We start from the raw sequence: 18,937 nt of genomic DNA on the forward strand, positions 1-18,937 counted from the left end.
AACAAAAGAACAAACCAAAATGCAGCACACGCAGGTCTTGGACTTTGAGGTACCTGTGTAAATTTCATCACCTGCCCAAAGTACTCGTAAAGGTTAAAATAAATGCTTCCGGCAAGCCAATTGTAGGGCATTGATTACAGAGAAAGTGCAACAGCTGAGCTTCATATCCATACGCAGCATACTAAAGGGGGATTAATTCTATAAAATATAGCTTAAGTATCAACCTGGTGGAAGCTTAAAAACAAAAGAACCCCCACCCACCCACCCACCCACCCACACACACACGTCTAACTAGAACCATCTTTTCCTTTTCCTTTTTTGAGATCCTGCAAGGCAGAGGGGGTGGGGGGTGGGGATGGGGAGGGTGGGGGCGGGCGCTCCCAAATCACCTTTCGGAGTCTTGCCACCAAGTATAGTTGGTTCTCTTCTAAAATCCAGAGATCTCCTTAAGAGAGTAAGACTATACACTACAGGAAAGCTCCCTAACTTTTATTTCTTATTGGTATAAAATCAAATTCATTAAGACTCCAAAATATTGTGTTACCTCCAAAGAATTGTTAGAAAAGATTGCCATAGCAGGAAAAGTCTAGAACTGTAAACAGCCAAATATAAAAGTGTGGAAAGTCATCGATCTCCAATCTTATTTTCTTACCCATCAAAAAGTGTTCCTGACTTCAGAAACCACAGGCTGCTGCAGAATGCACATCTTCCCCACCTCCAGCCTGGCCTCCAGCCAGCGTGAGCTTGCCCCCTCCTCCGCCCATGGTGTTTAGCACCTTCACCATGCAAACCAGGAGATGGAATCGACAACTGTCCATTTGCTGTTTATGAAAGAAAGTCTCATACAAAACATGCCAGAGGGAGAGGGATACGAACAGCTTAAAAAGCAGACACACACACACTTGGGGTATCTTTTTTTGGGGGGGTGCCTCTCAATGGCACAGAAATGAAGTGATAGCTATGAACACATGCATAGAAGAGCTGGAGTATGTTATGTGTACAATATTATGTGTAACATTTGCTTTTGGACACATTTTCCCAAGGGGGTAGGCTGGGATCCCAATAATGATAGCAGTCGGATGGGACACTTGCATGGTCAGTCGGGTTCCCCGACTTGCAAGAGAAAATGACTATTCAGAATTTCAAAAATGCATTAGGGTTAACATAAAAGGCACAAAATAAATAAGAAATATTAAATAAACGGAAATGATGATTTCAAGTTTCATGTGGAGTTAGTTACGTCCCACCCGTTCGGTTACTTTCTCCAATTTAATTTGACAGAGTTAGTAAATAGCACCCAACTGTTTAACTGAGGTAGATCCACATTGTAAAGAAAGCTGGGTCCCCTCTATCTTATCTCAAGATCGAAGATGCTTTTACAGAACTAAAAACCTGGTGTAATCTATGCAGAAGCAACGGCAGGTGGCAGTACTGCAGAGAGCTGAGCCTACGAGCAGGTTGGTGAAACCTACGCCTCCATCATGTTCCCAGCAGCCAAGGCTCATCTCCGACCGGAGGAGAGAAATCAGACGTTTGAAGATGTCCCTGCAAAGGTCTCTAGATAGGCTGCCACCGAAATGCACATGATCTGTTTTCATCAAGCCACGCAGGAGAGCACAAGTGAGGAGGAGAAATGTAACCCTGGCAACGGCCCTTTTTAACTCCAGAGGGAACATGTGCTGAGTTACGATTGAGCATCTTGATTTGGACAGTTGAAACTCACGCTGCCTATTTTATTTATTATTTTTATTTTTTGCATACTCTGAAATGCACAAATTCACTATCTGATTAAGGCTTAATTTAAAGTGACATCACTACTGGTATCAGGCAAGGCCTGGGCATCCTCACAATCCACAGACTGGCATCAAACCGAAGACAATGACATGAAGCCTCAGAACTGGGTTTAGCAGGTACTATAATTTTATAATTAATTATACAATCCATGTAGCAAATGAAAAATTATACAGAGGGGCCAAGGGTTATAAATAATAGTTTACACAGAAACTGTCAATTTACAAAACAGCACTGCGTGGTTTCTAAACCGCAAGCACAAGACGTTGTCACATAGATCCACTGTACAGGTACAAACATGTCCATGACATACAGAGTACCACCTGAAACACCCTTTTAGCCGCTCCACTCCTCAGAAAGTAGCAAGCGTTAAATGGATGGAATACATCTTGATTCAAAATGTCTTCTAAAAACCCTTGAGTGTGGGGGAAAATGAAGACTGGGCAAGGAGCCACTAGGAAACTTCTGAATTCATTTTTGGTGCTTTTTCAATTATTTTACAAAATAAAAATAAAACTAGAAAAATTGAGAAAAGGGCTGAGACCCCTCAATACATATTAGGCAGGTAATCTGAAGTGTATGAAAGGTAAGAGAGTCTGGATTCAGGGCTACATTCTTTTCCTGTATTTATGAGGCAGTAGCCACTCTGTTGCACAGAAACTTACAATTATTCTCTTACAACATTTTTTATTTTGTTAAATAAAAGAGCATTTGTCCCTACAGTTATAAAACATGAATTCATAACTTAAACAACTACACTGAAATTCCTTCTCAAACACAGGATTCAAATTTCAATTTAATGCTGAACTGTACCCTTTCTGAGTTTAATCACATAGGTCTATTTGGTTTTGAAGAGCAACCAAAATTGTTAATGCATTATCCCTCCACAGCCAGCGCTGCACAGGCAAAGGCTTTTTCTATGCAATTAAAAAAATAAATAAACAGATCACTTCCCCTAATAAAACCAACAAAGACACCCCTTGACAGGGAGGGTGGTTTTAATTAGACTAGGCTAGGAAACTGCTTCATCCCTGGCTTGAGGTCAGAGATAAGAATTACATCATAGGCATGTCAAAGCTGGAGTCCTATGTTTTCGGTTTAAGTGATAGCACATCTTAATGAGCAGTCTCCCCCAGAGTCACAGAACAGAGTAACAACAAGGACAAAGCATTCCAAAACATTAGGACCAAATAGCACCTTACGCCTGAGGACGCCACACAAGATTCACAAAGACATGATTCCAATTCCCTCTAAACCTACTTCCACTATCACAGGTAGTGTTGCTGAGGGGCAGAGAACACAAGACCTTTGCTGAGGGGCAGAGAACACAACACCGGCCTTTGCCAGTGGTTGTAGTCAACACCAGACCAAGTAATGGTCTTGTATCTGTCTCCTCAAACCCCAGCAGAGGCGAGCCTGCCTGTTAGGACACAAAGAATCCAGGATGGGACTGACTGAGGGTGTCTCTATGGCTGCAGGGTGGTATCACAGTTTACAAGAAGGAGCTGAGGGCTGATGAGCTTTCTAGGCAGGGTCAACTAAAGACTAGCCCCCGTAGGGTTCTGAAAGGACAGAGAGGAAAAACTTTAAACTTTAAGGGTGCAAGGTGTGGGACTAGGTGTCCAGCCAGGGCAGCCAGAGCCTGGAGGCAGGGCTAGGGCCACCTGCAGGGTAGGATGGAGGGCCTGCTCTGTCCCAACCTTGAGTGGCCATGTACACAACATGTAGATATCCCAAGAGCTTCTGTCCCCACATATGCACCTCACTCTGCTGATGGCTGGTGGAGGTGCTCTTGTGACCCACATATGTTAAGGAGCTTGAAGAGGCAGAAAGAACCCAATTGAGGAGGGTCCCCACACCTACCTCCTGGTGACACCCACAGGGAAGAAGGTGCTGTCTGATGCCTTAGCTTTAAATGAACTCGAATAAAGGCAGCTTTAAACAAAACGGGAGCTCCTTCAGCCTTTTTAGCCCTCAGGAACATAGGAACTAGACCCGCCAGAGCACAGAAAGGTTTCACATAGCTAGAGTTCTCAAAGCAACCAGTTTAAAAAAAAAAAAAAAAAAAAAGTGTTAGCCGAAGACGGCAGTGGCCAGGCCTGGGGTTGTTTGGTACCCCTCACAAGTCACGAAAGGGAAGGCTGCCTCTGTGCTGGTGCCTTCTGAGGGTGGGCCTGACCCTAGGCAGAACATGTCTCGAGCCCTGTGCCTCTCTGGATTCTCATCAAACCCTCAGCCGAGTCAGAGGACCTATATAACCCGGGGTGCCATAAATACTCACATGCCATGCCTCTGTTTCTCCACGTAGAAATGTGTGAGGGCTTCTAAGCGTAGTGAGCTGCCCAGGTCAAAGGCATGTAAGGTGACACCCCAGCCAACAATCATTAGAATAGAGCGGAGGGCCACAAAGATAACATTTGGCAGAGCCATCCCATCCCCCTTAATACCCAAGCACCTGCCTTCAGGACCCTGTCCAACTGTCCTCAGATTTCCTAAGCCAACTAGTGGGGAACTCTTATGTTGACTTTCCAAAATTAGCCCACGGAGACTTTAAGAAGAGAGAGGCTAAGGGGTGCAGGTAGAGCCGTGATGTACTAGGATGACCTTCTGGAAAGCCAAGTGGACAATCACACACAGGAGATCTGGTTAGAGGTGGTGAGTGTCCACGACAACTCTGGAAGTCAGATCTGCACTGCCAACACTAGAGCCCATGACTCCTTCCAAAAGGAGGCCTGGGCTCAGAGGACAGCACTTTTAGTCCTTCACTTTCACACAGGGTCAGCTATGCCTGCCTGCACTATCTGAATCCATGCAACTGCTGTAAATACATTATCTGCGCGAGAGTCGGTGTTGAAGCACCTTTATGAGTTTATAGTGTATAAAAAGGAAGGAGAGAGCAGGGGAGCAAGCCACTTTCAACCCATTCGTAAGCAAGCAGGGAAAAGATGCCTTCTTACATTTCATAGGAAAGCCAAAACAGGTAGGAACGGGCTGTCTCCAGGCTCAGCCGCATGTGGCCCTGAACAGAGTCACTTCCACCGGCCTGGAGGATGCATGTTCCCCATGCAGAGAAGCCCTTCTGCCAGCCTCTCAGGTGCTAGACTCTCGTAGCTGGGCGGTACTGAGGAGTCCCTGGTCAGCAGAGGGGGCCGCCCCAGATCACAGTATGGCACACACGTTTTCAAGCCAGAACTGAACAGAGGAGTTCCCACTCAGTTTATTCAGGCGACATTTTGGCTATATTCAGTGTGGATAGCGATGCTTCAGAGCAAACACAAACTAATGAGAAGTCAGAGGTAGCTTTTATGCATCTGTCTAAAAGGTTTTTAGAAACCACCTTCTGTAGTGATTTGGCTAAGCCGATACATTCAACTTGAGACAATAAAATGGCAGAACAAATCCAAAAGACACAAAGTGAGGGCTCTGCAATGGCACTGACATCACACACACACACACACACACACACACACACACACACACGGCGGTTTGAGTGTAAAAGCTCCTTTTGTTTCAGACACTGGGTACCCTGACCACAGACAGTTCATGTGGGGCTCAACAGAGTTTGTACTTAGAACCCCAGCTGGGTCACAAGGCATGAAGGGCTGCACTGGGTTTCAGGTATCCCTGCCATCCAGGATGGCACCATAAACGACAGCTGGACACAGCTGTGACCTTACAGCTTTAAGTTGATGGCTGGTCAAAGAAATGCAGCCGTGGCCTGTTAACACTAGCTGGGCAATTCAGATGCTGTCCAAGCTGACAAAGGTCACGTGCAACTAGAATGACACACTTTTGGGGGCCTGGCAGACCACAAGAAAACAGACCAAAAGTGCCACAAAGACTCCTAACTAGTCCGTTTACATTCAAGCCTTCAGGTCTCAAAGAGCACTGCTGTCCTGTCCAGAGGTGGAGAACTTCTGGTCCGAAAGCAGGACAAGGCTAGTCCGCACACGCTAGCATATAATACTGAAATGTGTGTTGGGATCGCAGAAGCGAGGCAATGTCCCACATCCACGTCACTCCTGCCACTGAATCTGTTTACAATCCCTTCAAAGGAGTACAGCAGATAAGGAGTTGGATGCGATAAAGGAAACTGTCCCAAGATCAGTGCAACTTCCAGGAGTCAGCATGCCTGCAACAGGGCACCCATGACAGAGGTACATTGCGCTGCCTACTGTGAGCCAGCCAGCATGGTTACTTTGGGGAAGGGCTCAAAACAGAAACAAATGTTTGCATTCACAAATGAGGCATATGAACACCAAGGGAGTGTAACTTCTACTGGGGGGGGGGGGGACGGGGGACACGGGACATTCCTTTTTTCATGGGTGTGAAAAATGAGTCAGGGAAAGGTCACAGAAAGGTTGCTTATGGCTTGTCTGGGGCCACCGGGATTGTCCACTGCCTGCGTAGCAAAATGCCCATGAAAATCCTTGTAACAATCCAAGAGGTCAGGGCCATGCTGAAGGACCCTGAAGGTTCCTGTGACCAGTCAGTGCTACCACCACAGGGACCACCAAGAGAGGCCACCTAGCCCTAAGGCCTCCTGGACACTCAGGGGTCCCAGCTGCATGACTCGGGGCTGGTCTACCCTTAACACACTGTATCAAATATAGAATTTGATTGAAAAACTGCTTGTAAAAATAAAATTCAAATCACCCTGCAGATCAATGCAAAAGCATACCGCTGCATCTATAAGAAAAACAATTCATCCAGAAAAACTACATCTGTGGCTTCCAAAAATAAAGCATCCGCAAGCCTGAAGGTAAACATCGGGTCATTTATAAAAGTTGGGGGAAATAATCTCTACCATATCCATCAGGTACCACATGCATTGGGATAGCCAACTCAGGTGAATCAAACTAGAGCAGGAGAAAAAAAAATAAATAGCAACATTTGCATTTCAAAACAATAAAATAACATATAACAACAACAAAAAAAAACCAACCCTGCCCAACCCCACTGCAGGGGCTGTCTTTCTCTCGAGCCTCAGTAACAGGTAAACATCAGGAAAACAGTTGTTGGGCTAGCTGCGGATAGCATGGAGCTAGCGGCCTCCCCACTGGCAGTGCCCTGTGGCCTCGAGGCCAGTCAGCGGGTGGGTGTGAGGAGTGGCAAAGAGGTCAAATCTGGAGAAAGCAGAGTGGGCCAAGTAGTCTCAAGTGTGCATGTGAGGACTTCCCCAGACAGCCCCTCTCTAGAAGTACAGGTGTGCTCAGCTTCAGGGCTGATGGGGACTAGGAGAATCTGGGCTTGCGACACAGTGACAAGATAGGAGTTTTGCTAGTATTACTAAGGGCTCACCTACAGAACGGGGCCTTGAGGTCTCCCTATAGTTTTAGATTGCTTCATCAGCATGGGGAGAAGCTGCTGCATGGCGTACACAGTGGTAAAGGGACAGAAGTCACGACTGGGTTTTGAAACGTGAATATCTTACAACATACTAGGAAGAGTCCCAGCATGGGAGTCTGATTGGGTAGCCTCTCTTAAAGGGACAGGCACATCCTCGTTTCCCTTGCAAATGGATACAGAGCAGAACAACATAATCACATTCAGTTTGCTTAAAGCAAGGCACACCTTACTTAACAGTGGGGTTGGAAACATAGCTAGCAAGTAAGTGGGCAGTCCTCAACCTTGGCCAGGTATCCTGTCCTCAGGAGATACTTCAGGAGCTAATGGCCCTTGTCGCCAGTTACAGGTGCAGCCTGATAGCTGGCTCCCACAGAAGACTCTGAGGTCTCACACTGTCTCAGAACTTACACTAATAATAAGGGAAGGGCAAAAAATCAGGGGAAACAATTATTTACCTGAGAAATTGGAACTCCAGCCATTTATAAACTGCACCATCGGACGTGTGGACGATGTGCATCTAAACTCAATTGGGGACATTTGGTCTGGGGATGGTTTTCGTATTAAAAAGTGTCACAAATAATCATGGGCCAAAGAAAGTACTTTAGCCCATCAAAAAGAAAACTTATCCTTCAAGACGATCAAAACAAAACAAAACTCCCAGCTCAGATTTCTTTTTTTCCCCAGCTCACAAGTGCTCCTAGGTGTGAGCTCTGACAGGGTTCCTTCCTGCTCCCTTGGCGTCATGGGGGACTGCCTCAGAAAGCCTCCACAGCCACGGGGGTGGGGGTGGGGGAGGGGTGGCCTAAAATACAGATGCCCAGCTGGCTGTGCCAGACCCAAGAGGCTGGCAGCAGGCCTGAGAATCTGCATTCTAACACACTCATTTGCATGTCTGAGATCCCATGGCAAGGGGCAAAAGATACACCTTTGAGACATACGGTGTTAAGAATGGCCAAAAACAATCTAATTTCAGAGTCTAAAAGTTTACCAGTTGAGTAAGTTCTTCAGCCTGACCACGCTTGGTGGGCTGAGTGTTTTTATACCCTTTTGGAAACAGTTTGAGAAAGCGCCACTTGCCAATGGGATAGCAGGCAGCCCCAGTGCGTCTTAGACTGGAGTTTGTCACTTTAAAAGATTTTTAAAGACACAGCAAGAAGAGACTAATGTCATTAGTAAGACACCCACATGCACACACAGATACACACCCCGCTGAGGGTATGAATTCCCAGGTTGCTGCGTCTGCCCTGCCCACCAGCTCCAGAGCAGGTGGGTGATGGGGCAGAGGTGGCACTGTGCCCTCAAGCATGAGGTACCAGCCACAGTGGAGGGCAGGGGTGGGCACCCTTGCTCCACCGCAGGGTCAGAGGTAAATCCCACGCAGAGCTGGGGTGGGGGGAGGGTAACGACCGTCAGCAGGGGCAGAGAAAACCCACAGAGCACAAAGCAGCACAGAAGAGAGGAGGCTCAGCTCCTTCCGGGAACTTTGATGTGGAACACGGACCTGATTCTCGCTCAGCTTCAGGATAAGCACAAAAAGTCCCAGGGGACACACACACTGAAGCGGCTGCTGCCACCGACAGAGCCGTTTGGAGTGTCCCTCTCAGTTCAATGGTCTCTGGGGTGGCAAGGCCAGGTTGAGGCCCAGAAGCAAATACCACCCAGAGCAGTCTGTGCCTTCCCTGCCGGCCTTATCCACCATCGGCTTCTCGGGTATGTTCCATTCCTACCTGCCAGTCCCATGCCAGCAGAGCCGCCGCTGCTGGCAGCTCGCTCTCCATTTCAGTGCATAGATCCTACGAAACCCACCTTCCAGAACTACACCGAGAGAGGTGCACTCGTCCGTGAACTCGTTCCCAGCAATGGAAGAATAAATAAATTCCATTTGTGCTTCATGGGCTGAGCGACACACATGGATGAGGCAAGGAGGACGGCAAATTACTGGCAAGCACGCTGTCCTTCCCAGAGGTACAGGCTACACAGTCCACACTGGGGAGGGGGAGGAGAAGGAAGGGTGCATCGCTGTCACTTGAAGCCAGTTGCATATTCCTCTACTTAAGCACTAAAAGCCACAAGAGGTGGCCTGTCTCCAGGCTCCAAACAGCTCCTGATATGTGAACCAGGTCCCAAGAAGCACCCCATAGTCAACAAAAGGAAAACAGCATCTACCTAGCACATTAATACTGCAAACCAGATATATATATTCTTCTCTTACATTAAAGACATAACAGTGAAAAAGGATTGTACTGTATTTATCACCACAGACCCGTATTCTTTAGAAACTTTGGAAAATAAATGTCACAGTCCCACAGGACAAATCTTATGATTAGACTGTCAGTATATTGTCTTTTTTTCTCATTTTAAATAAATTTTTATCAAAATGGCACTTGTCTGCCAATCTCTCGGACCTGTCACTGCTGTAGACACACGTGACCGTCCGCTGCCACTATGCCTTGGTTCAGGCCTCGAGGGCAGGCAGTGGCAGGCAAGAGACACCATGGATACCTAGCAGCCATCTGCCCTGGGGCTGCAGGGCACATGGCGTCCCTCAGAACTGAACATTAGCGACAACTTCCTAGGGCCAGGCTTTAAAACCCCAATGGTGATGGTGTGGCTTTCATGCTCAGAGCCTTCACAGCTAGTTGGAGCCCATCGATTTCATTGAGAATCAGGTGTTTAAAACAAGTAATCGAATGACCAAATAAATTAATGTTTTAAAGCCCTGAGAGTTCACAGACTGGTTTTAGGACATTTTGTTGTTGTTATTTTGTTTTTAGGAAACATGGGACTCTTTCAGTGAGCAGCTTATAGGTTTTGGCAAACCATGTTTCCTACAATGGGGTCTCAATACAGGCCTGCAGCTCAAAATCCAAGTTTGAAATCTGGGACGGAAGGCATTCTGGAAAATGAAGGATCTAATAAAACCAAAGACGTCTCATGTTCGATGCTGGCTGTCACGAAGGGGCTGGGCATCTGTTGGTCTGAGTGTAGCTGGTCTCGTGTGAATCCAACTTGGTACACAATCGCTAAACACTACAACATGTCAAGCAAAGTACATGGTGCGCAGTGTGTCCTGGTGGACCTGGACCGCTTTGGCCAGCGCTTGGTGATCTCGCCCGTTGCTCTGCCCAGAGGTATGGCTTCCTTCAGCGCTGCAGAGGAAGACACAATGAACGCAGTCATTACTGGACACCAATCCGATAACAGGAACCAGACACATGCATGGAAAGCATTCTTCAACGCCTACAAGAAACCAGCCTTGTCTCAACCGCCTTCCAGGTACGACACTTACCTGTCATGTTCTTTATCCACCAGGTGGTACCTGGCACGGAAGGCCACCAGGTGAGCATAGTATGCTGGCGCAGGTATGGACACGGAGCGCGTGCAGCGCACGTAGGTGTGACACAGCTGGTATGTCAGAATCTGCAGCTCGTCCGAAGAGAATCGATTGTCATCCCAAAGCACGTGGTAGTGAGAAGGACGGCTTGTCCCCTGGAAGAGGTCAGAGGGCCAGGAAGAATCACCATGAGACCTTTCCTAAGAACAATGACAATCATTAAGTATTCCTGTTAAGACGGGCATGCTGGCACACGCCTGTGAGCCCAGCTCTTGGGAGGCTGAAGGAGGAGGATATAAATTGGAGGCCATCCTCAGTAAAACACCCTGTCTTCAACCCTCAGAGTCATCTATTTTAAAAGCCCCATACTAACTATAAAATAGATTATACATTTGTTTACTTACATACAGGAAAATCACAACTAAGACATTATTCCCCCTCCCTCCAACCAGGCCTTGCAACATTAATCTCAGCTGACCTGCAACTCAACAGTCTCGAGACTCAGCTTCTCTGGTACTGGAATTACAGGCAAACATCACTACGCACAGCTCATAAAGTAATAGTAAATGTGGCCATGACTCAAGACAGCCAGCAGAGAAGATTTCCAATGTTTCTAATACAGAGAACTGATCAAAGTCTGAGGTGACTGATGGGTGTGAAGGGTGCTCCATCCCACCACCATAGGCTGCATACCTGTGTTAAAACATCACACTGTGCCCCAACATCCCATAAATATTCATCTGATGTAGCAATACAAAATAAAGAACATTTTAGAAGGGGCTGCTTGAAAGACAATGCCCCCTGGATACATTAGGTATTCCACAATGTTTTATTTATCGTACCAAGAAAAAAAAATCTCCCATCAAAGCCACATCTTAATATTAACATTTAAAAAGTGGGAGTTGGAAATATTTGATGGCAGTTTTCCCCTCCAAAGTCTCCTGCAAGGAAAAGTGGTGCTTGCCTAGCAGAAAGGGTGGTGCCTCCTCTCTGCCTACCCCTATTAGCCAGGCTTCAAAGACCCACTCTAGCATCAGGAAGACGACAGAATGCTGCCTTCCACAGAAGCCACAGAGCATCCCAGTACTTCCCTCGTCCTGGCATTTTACTGGTAGCATGCAGCTGGACATGCGCTCCCCAGGCCCCAGTCACAGTGGCTTCCTGCAGCCTCGCCTTCTAGCTCACTAGCTACCAGAATAGAACACTCCACACCCCTTGGCCTTGACCATCACTGTCTCTTCCGCCTTGGTCTTACCACACCCATTTCCACATGGGTTCCTTCCTACTTCTTCTTTCCCAGTGTCTGACCCAGTCTTCTGGTGCCTGGGCAAGAACCCACCTCTCCTGGCCACAGCAGGACCTGGAGCCCCATTGGCATACTCACAACACACCCCAAACGTATGACGACATCCCAGACATCCCTGATTGTCAAACGGAGCCGCCCTTCTTACCTGGATGCCGGCATGGCTGCACAGGTAGAAATCAAACTCAGTTGGATGGGTGATTTTCGTGTCTACGGTTGTGCCTGCTGGAATGTTCCCGCTCTTCCCAACCTGCAATACCACAGAGAGCTCACCAGGTGTGGCAGGGTGGGTGGGCAGAGCTTAACTTGGGGGCTGTGGTTATTGTTCACATTGCATCCAGATGCTACCATCAAGCAGTCTGTTTACTGAAGGATCTGCATTGAATAGGCTCCAATAAAACAGGCTATGCTCCAATTCTCTGTGGCTAAGCATGAGACCAACTCCTGATGTCCCCACCTCCACCTCCCAAGTGCTAGAACTGCACTGTGCACCACTGTGCTCAGCTAAAAATATTTCAATTATACATACAAAACACACAGAGATTCTGCTGGGTGTGGTTACTTCTGTGCTTTTCTTGCTAGCACAAACAATAATGCCATAAAATCCCTCTATTGTTTATTTATAGACAGGGTCTCATGTTGTACCCCAGGCTGGACTAGAACTCACGGAGTATTGTATACTGGACTCAACTCATGCCAACCCTCCTACTTCAGCCTCCTGACTGCTGGGTGACAGGCGTTGTTACTATGCTCAGCTAAACAATTCCTATAAACAATCTCCTTGAACACTCAGCTAATTTCTTGTTTTGACAGGATGGACACAGAAACTGTCAGAATCTTGTACACCCATCAGCAGCATGGGTATTTCCTCTTGAAATGGACTGGGTGCCATGTCCTCTGGTCAGTCCTCCAACAGCCTTATCCTTGGAGGCAGGACCAGGGAAACAGGAGGAGACACAACACCTCATGGCTGGAGTGGACATGCTGGCTTGGAGCCTCTGACCTGTATCTCAGTCACTGGCCATGCCTGTCCACACTCAGTGTTATGACGTGGTAAATAACCCCTCCTTTCTACAACGGCACAAGCTTTGTTGGTTGTTTTTAAAATGTTTGTTCTTACTCCTTTACTGTCCTCTGCCACGTTTTTGAGGATCCACAGGCGAGATCTGTGTAGGAAATCTGCCTGTCAAGCTTTCTGGGCCCTAAGACTTCCAGCACGGGTGACTTAAAAAAAAAAAAAATTGTGGGTTTTAGCTCCCGAGATGATTTTTGTAAATATACATAACTCCATAAGCATCTGCGACACATTTCCAAATTCTCCGGCTAAGTGTGTCACTGTCTGTAGGAACTGCCATCCCCTGTCTCCTCTGCTTCCAGGGAGGGGATCCTCTCCCTCCTGTACACACCATCCTCACTACTTTCTTATTATTGCCCATCCTGGGGGAGGGAAGCTGTCTCCAAGTACTAATACCTCCAGCAACAGAGACACGGGGCTGGAAGCTCCACAGCCTCCTTTCATGGTCCGGAGGGCCATTTCTCATTTTATAATCGGTGCACTCAAGTCTGCGGGCTGAGCTGATTTGGTATGAAACCATTTGAGTGCTCTGTAGTTTCTCTTTGTTCTATCTGTAATGCATGAGCTACGGGCAGCCAAGTGAAAGTGTCAAGCTTTCTTAAACTTCATTTGCATAATGATCAAAACATATGGTTTCTACGAGATTAAGGTTTAGAAACCCCCCGAGGCTTCCTGGTCCTCCCATGTGAATCTGCCACCTGCTGCTCTCTCACCATCTCCAGGCCCTGCTCCCACCCACACGCGCCCGTTTCAGGCTCTGACAGAGGTGTGTCGCAACTCTCCACCTGTGTGACACTGCACTCATCAATTTCCCCTCCAGGTTCTGTAAGTTTTTGTTGGTCTTTTTTCTTTCTGTCATTTTAGGAGAGAGCACTGGAGACATTGGGGACCACAGCTATAGTCTCTATTGTGAGTGGTTCCTTTCACCGTGGCCAGGCACACCTCCGTCTCCCCACGGACAAACCTTGGGCCACCCTGGAGGCCATGGGGCAGAGCTGAATTGCAATGACCACCATGCAACAGTGTCGTGATCCTAGCCGATGCGTCTGGACTCACAGTGCTGGCTTCAGGGTCTGGTAGACACCCCAAAGTCCTGCCCTTCTGGGTGAAGCACAGAGAACACTTTTCTGGGTCCAGGGAGATGGCTTAGTCAGTACAGTGCATGCCACGCAAGCACAGGGACCCGGGTTTAATCACTAGAACTGTCATGAGTTCTGACACCCTTGTCTCTGAAACAGCTCTAGATCATTTATCAGACACATGACATTTCAGGCATGGACTTTCCTCACCCAAGCCAGGGGGTTCTTGCTAGACACCTGAGCCTGGATCCTCAGGAAGCCCTGCCTCTCAGGACAGTCTTCCCAGACTATGACAGCCAAATGGCTATGACTCACCCGCTCATTCTTGTCTGTGCAGAAGAGGCGTGTGTGGTGGCGCTTCTGCACCACGATGAACGTGATCCCTGGCTGATAGTCCTTCTCCAGCTTGATGCAGGCCTCTCGGATGGCCAGCAGCTCATGATGGAGGACCTGCAGGAGAGGGCAGCCATTAGGTACCTTGCTCTGTAGGCAGCTTAGCCAGCGCTGGGCCAGGGGCACCCCTCTGCCTTCTGCCAGCCAGCTTGCCTGGTTTCATTCTGCTGCTGTGATAGAAAAGACTCCAAAGGCCAATGTGGGTGAGAAGAGGGTGTAACTAACATCTAGCTTATACTTCCAGACCACAGGCCATCACTGAGTGAAGTAAGGGCTACTCACTGGTTTGTGTTCTGTCTCTCATTTCTGTTTATTCTAATTAGCCTGTAACTCACTATGTAGACAAAGATAGCCTTGAATTCACAGAGCTCTACCTCCTCTGCCTCCCCAGTGCTGGGATTAAAAGCATGCACCAGTATACTCAGCTCAGCTAGCTTCCTCATACAACCCAGGCCCACTGGTCTGGGGATGGTATCACCCACAGTAGACTGTGCCCGCCTATATCAAGTAGCAATATGAAAATGTCCCACAGATATGATGCCGACAGGCTGAGCTAATTGAGATAACTTCTTGAGATTCCCCTTTCCCAGACAACTCTCATTTATATAGATTTGATAATAAAAATTATGGCCCAACTTTTATCTACATGGAGACTGAGGGCACCCAGGTTTTATGGTTAAAACTAGAAAGTGCACAAAGCTGCTTGGCACAGGATCCACAATGTTCATTATATTCTCACAGTGCTCAGTAAACAGCACTGTGAGGACTTGTGAACATGGACAACGGAGCCATTTGTCACTTGCTTGCTGAGAGGACAGCAAAGACACATGGAGCAAACACTGTCTTGAGTCAGACCTGAGCTCCTTGGCTAGCCAGCAAGCGGCACTCAGCCACAGCCATTCCGTCCACCTGTCAACCCCGAAACTGAAGGTGTCCTGGGACAGAATGGCAGTACATAGATGGGTACTGGGACTTTGGTTGAGAGAGTGTCTCCCTATGCTGCTCAGCTTAGCCTCAAGGTCTTGGCTCAAGCAATCTTCCCACCCAAGATTCCAGAATGGCTGGGACTGCAGATACACACGGCCAAGCTGCTCTTCAGTGCTCTGTCTCTGTCTCTCTCCTCTCCCTGCTTTCTTTCTGAGACAACGTCTTACTGCACTGCCCTGGCTGGACTGGAACTCACAGAGATCCGCCTGCCTCTGCCTCCTGAGTGCTGGGATTAAAGGTGTGTGCCACCATGCCTGGCCACCTCAGATTTAACGGTCTCAATCAAACACTGTTTACAATGCTTCAAAAGTATGTCTAGAACTCTAGTGCAGACAGTTCAGCTGTGGGGAATCTGGGATTCTCTGAGGGGTAGAGCTGAGAAAGGCAGGTCCAACCTCTCTACAGAGAGGAGGACTTGGAAGCCTGTGAGTACAGAAAGCTCTACGTAGAGGCAGCGGGGCTCTGGATCACGGCGTACACTGTGGAAGTTGTCACCAAGGCTCTTACAGAACACAACTCTGGAGGCTTGGCCAGGAAGGGCCAAGGCTGACAGTGTACTCCTTCCCAGGAGCCCCGAGTATCTGTTCTGAAAAGGAAGAGCTGAAGCTTGCACCCCGGACAGGAAGACAAACACACATGTCCTCTGTTGTATGTCATCAGCCTGTGATCAAGGCAAGCAGATTCTCAAGCACTTCAGACCTTAGACTAGGGTGAGGTGGAGAAAGTAGTAGCCCTGACCAGCAGGGGAACCCCAGGGCAGCAGCTCCTTGAGTTCCAGGACACACGGGCTCATACTGCTACTAAAGTTAGGCTGGAGTATTTGCAAGGCCCCTCAGAGCTCACTGTCCTGGGCACTTAGGAGGCCTAGAGCTCTCCAATCCCACTGTATTGGTCCCTGAACACGATCTTCAAAGAGCTCCAAGCCGTCATTGGACCCTAAACACAATTCTTATATTCCTTGGCTTGGTTCCACCCTCACCTATATAAGCCAGAGTTATATCTGCAACTGTACTCCTGTCTTCCCTCATCATGGGCCCCAGAATCTCATATGGCTTAGCTTGAACCCATAATCTGCCTTCCACGCTGTGACCGGACAATCAACAAAGGCCAGGAAGACAGCTCAGTGCAGCCCACCTGCTGGAACTGGCCCTCAGAGACGCCATCTCTGTAGAAGATGATGCGGGTGGGCTTGAAGCGTGTCGATTTGTAGAATTGGATGAGCAGTTCCCGGACCATGGCAGCCAGGTCCTGGATGATCTCCTGCCGGTGCTGCTGGACACGCACGGTGGCGCAGTAGCGGTTGGGGTGTGCGTCCATGCTGCCCACGACCTATGGGACACACAGTTAGCAGGTGGCGGGGGCTTCAGGGGACCTCTTTTAGGGTCCTGCTGGACAGCCTGTGAAGAAGCATCTCCCCACAATGTCCCTCACAGCAGAAGGTGCTGCTAAGTACCTTCTAATGATGGGACATTTGCCTCAAGGTACATAAGAAAAGGCAAAACTGGCTGGGTGGTGGTGGTGCATACCTTTAATTCTAGCACTCAGGAGGCATGGGTAGGTGGATCTCTGTGAGTTCTAGGCCAGCCTGGTGTAGAGAGTTCCAGGACAGCCAGTGCTGTTACAGAGAAACCTAGTCTTGAAAAACCGAAAAACCAAAAAACCAAAAGAAAACTTGAAAAAAAAAAAAAAAAAAAGGCAAAACTGAGCCTCACCGTGTGTAAGGTCAGAGGAGGTGGTTGAATTATCTGTGCAAAAAAGCAACTAGGGAGCCTCTAGATTTTCTAGAGTAAACGCTTTTCCAAAAAGCCATATGCATGTCAAAGACTTCTTATCTCCAGACTTTGGTCCCTAGGAAGGGAACAGGCCCTTGGAGCAAGCTGGCTATTCAAGGAGTCATCTGAAGGAGCTACCCAGAGAGCCAGAGTGCCAACCACGGGGCTTCCAGGGTTCTGAGATCAGGGGACCAAGGGTAAACTGACCAGCTACAGCTAGGGCCTGCCCACTTCCGAGTGGGGGAAGCCCTTCCCTGTACCTTGAAAGCACTAATACAAGGGCTCTGTGTCCCTGGAAGCAGGTGACCTGCTACCCCTCTGAGAAGCTTTACAGAGCAATGTCTCTTTCTATGCCCTCCCAGAATTCCTTGCTCTGGACCCCGCTTGGGGTTACAGTTTTTCTCTCAAACCTACAATTTCCCTCTTATACCTTGGGAAAATAGACCCAGAGATATTTCAAGCTGGTATAAAGAGAAATAAGCCAACATGAGTGGAAACCTGTTCCTATTGATTGAGAACTGTGGGCACCGGGGATAAACACATAGATTTCTGCTCCTGAGAATTTGATAAGCCTGGCTCTGATGCCTAATCTTGTTTGTCAACTCACCTACTTCTGAAATCAACTTAAACCCAAGCAGCTAGGCATGCCTGTGAGGGCTTTTCTTGATTGCATCATCAGAGGTGGGAAGACCCGCCCTAAATCTGAGTCGCACCTTCTAGTGGCAGCCTTTTGCATTTTGCCTGCTTGTCCAAACTCTTGTTGGCAAGTTGTTCAGCCTGTTGCTGCAGGAAGATTCCAACTTAGACTGAAAACCAGCAGCTAGGACTGCACAGACATCCAGCCTTATGGACCGAACAAGTAAGTACTGATTATTCTTGGCCTTTCCATTGTAAGATTACATCCTCGACACCATCCAATAAATCGTGTGTGTGTGTGTGTGTGTGTGTGTGTGTGTGTGTGTGTGTGTGTGTTCCAGAAAAAAAAACGAAAGTTAATGGTGACCAGGTAGAGCCCTAATGTGGCCAAAGACCTGGGATCCCAGCTCTAGATGCCACCTGCAATCCAAACCTGAGAACTGTGCACAGTACACATGATGTAAATGGGGGCTCCTTCCAGTCTGGAAGCTGGAATGAGGTCTCGTCCTATACGGCATCCCATACCCCAGCCTTTAAGACAGACCAAACAACGGCATTAAGTCTGTTTAGTACCTGCTGTGTGCTGGGCATGGAGCAAGTACTTCACATATCATTTCATAATCCTAAATACAGTACATGTACAGCAGTACATGTGAGAAGCCCAGAAAGATTAGGCTCAGTTGAAGAAGAGAAACAGAGGAGTGTGGCTTGAGGCTGAGGCTCAGCTGGCTGTGAGGTTGCTACTGCCATGCTGAGTGAAGGGTGCTGGGACCCACTCAGACGGAGGCTATCTGCATGCACAGGGCCTGTAGATCCCATTCCACACCAGGTGAGCACTTCTCCGAGGCACTGATGTTGGATAAACTGATCATGCAAGAAGGCACTTGTGGGGATAGGACCTATGGTTCAGACACGCGACCCAAAAGAGCTTGTAGTTTCCTTCTATACATTCAGCCACCCTGGCTCCAGAACCCTGGACTCTTGACTAGAGTGACAGGGAAGGTCTTCTGAGAACAGGGAGCGGCTGCTGAATGGTCGGCCAAGGCTGCCTTGATGGATGGGGGAAGCCCACCAAATACACCACAGACAGCAGGGTAGGTGGCAGCCTACACACCTCTGTGACACCCTCAGTGTCCCCTACAATCACCAATTTGCCATTAAATCATGATCTGACCAACCAAGCAGGTGAGTAAGCTCCATGTCTTTCTCCTCGCCACA

At 48.2% G+C, this 18,937-nt stretch overlaps 1 protein-coding gene across 1 annotated transcript in view; it reads right to left on the reverse strand.

Moving 5' to 3' along the window:
- Positions 1 to 325: 325 nt before the first annotated feature.
- Ago2 (argonaute RISC catalytic component 2) overlaps positions 326 to 18,937 on the reverse strand; it is an 87,229-nt gene continuing 68,617 nt past the window's right edge. The window contains exons 15-19 of the mRNA XM_036207738.1: positions 16,446 to 16,640; positions 14,247 to 14,381; positions 11,926 to 12,027; positions 10,430 to 10,629; positions 326 to 10,289 (exon numbers count right to left, since the gene is read on the reverse strand). Coding sequence (XP_036063631.1) covers positions 10,181 to 10,289; positions 10,430 to 10,629; positions 11,926 to 12,027; positions 14,247 to 14,381; positions 16,446 to 16,640 — 741 coding nt within the window. The 3' untranslated portion in view covers positions 326 to 10,180. The remainder of the gene's footprint in view (positions 10,290 to 10,429; positions 10,630 to 11,925; positions 12,028 to 14,246; positions 14,382 to 16,445; positions 16,641 to 18,937) is intronic.

This window comes from Onychomys torridus, chromosome 16, assembly GCF_903995425.1.
Source record: "Onychomys torridus chromosome 16, mOncTor1.1, whole genome shotgun sequence".
Taxonomy (NCBI): domain Eukaryota; kingdom Metazoa; phylum Chordata; class Mammalia; order Rodentia; family Cricetidae; genus Onychomys; species Onychomys torridus.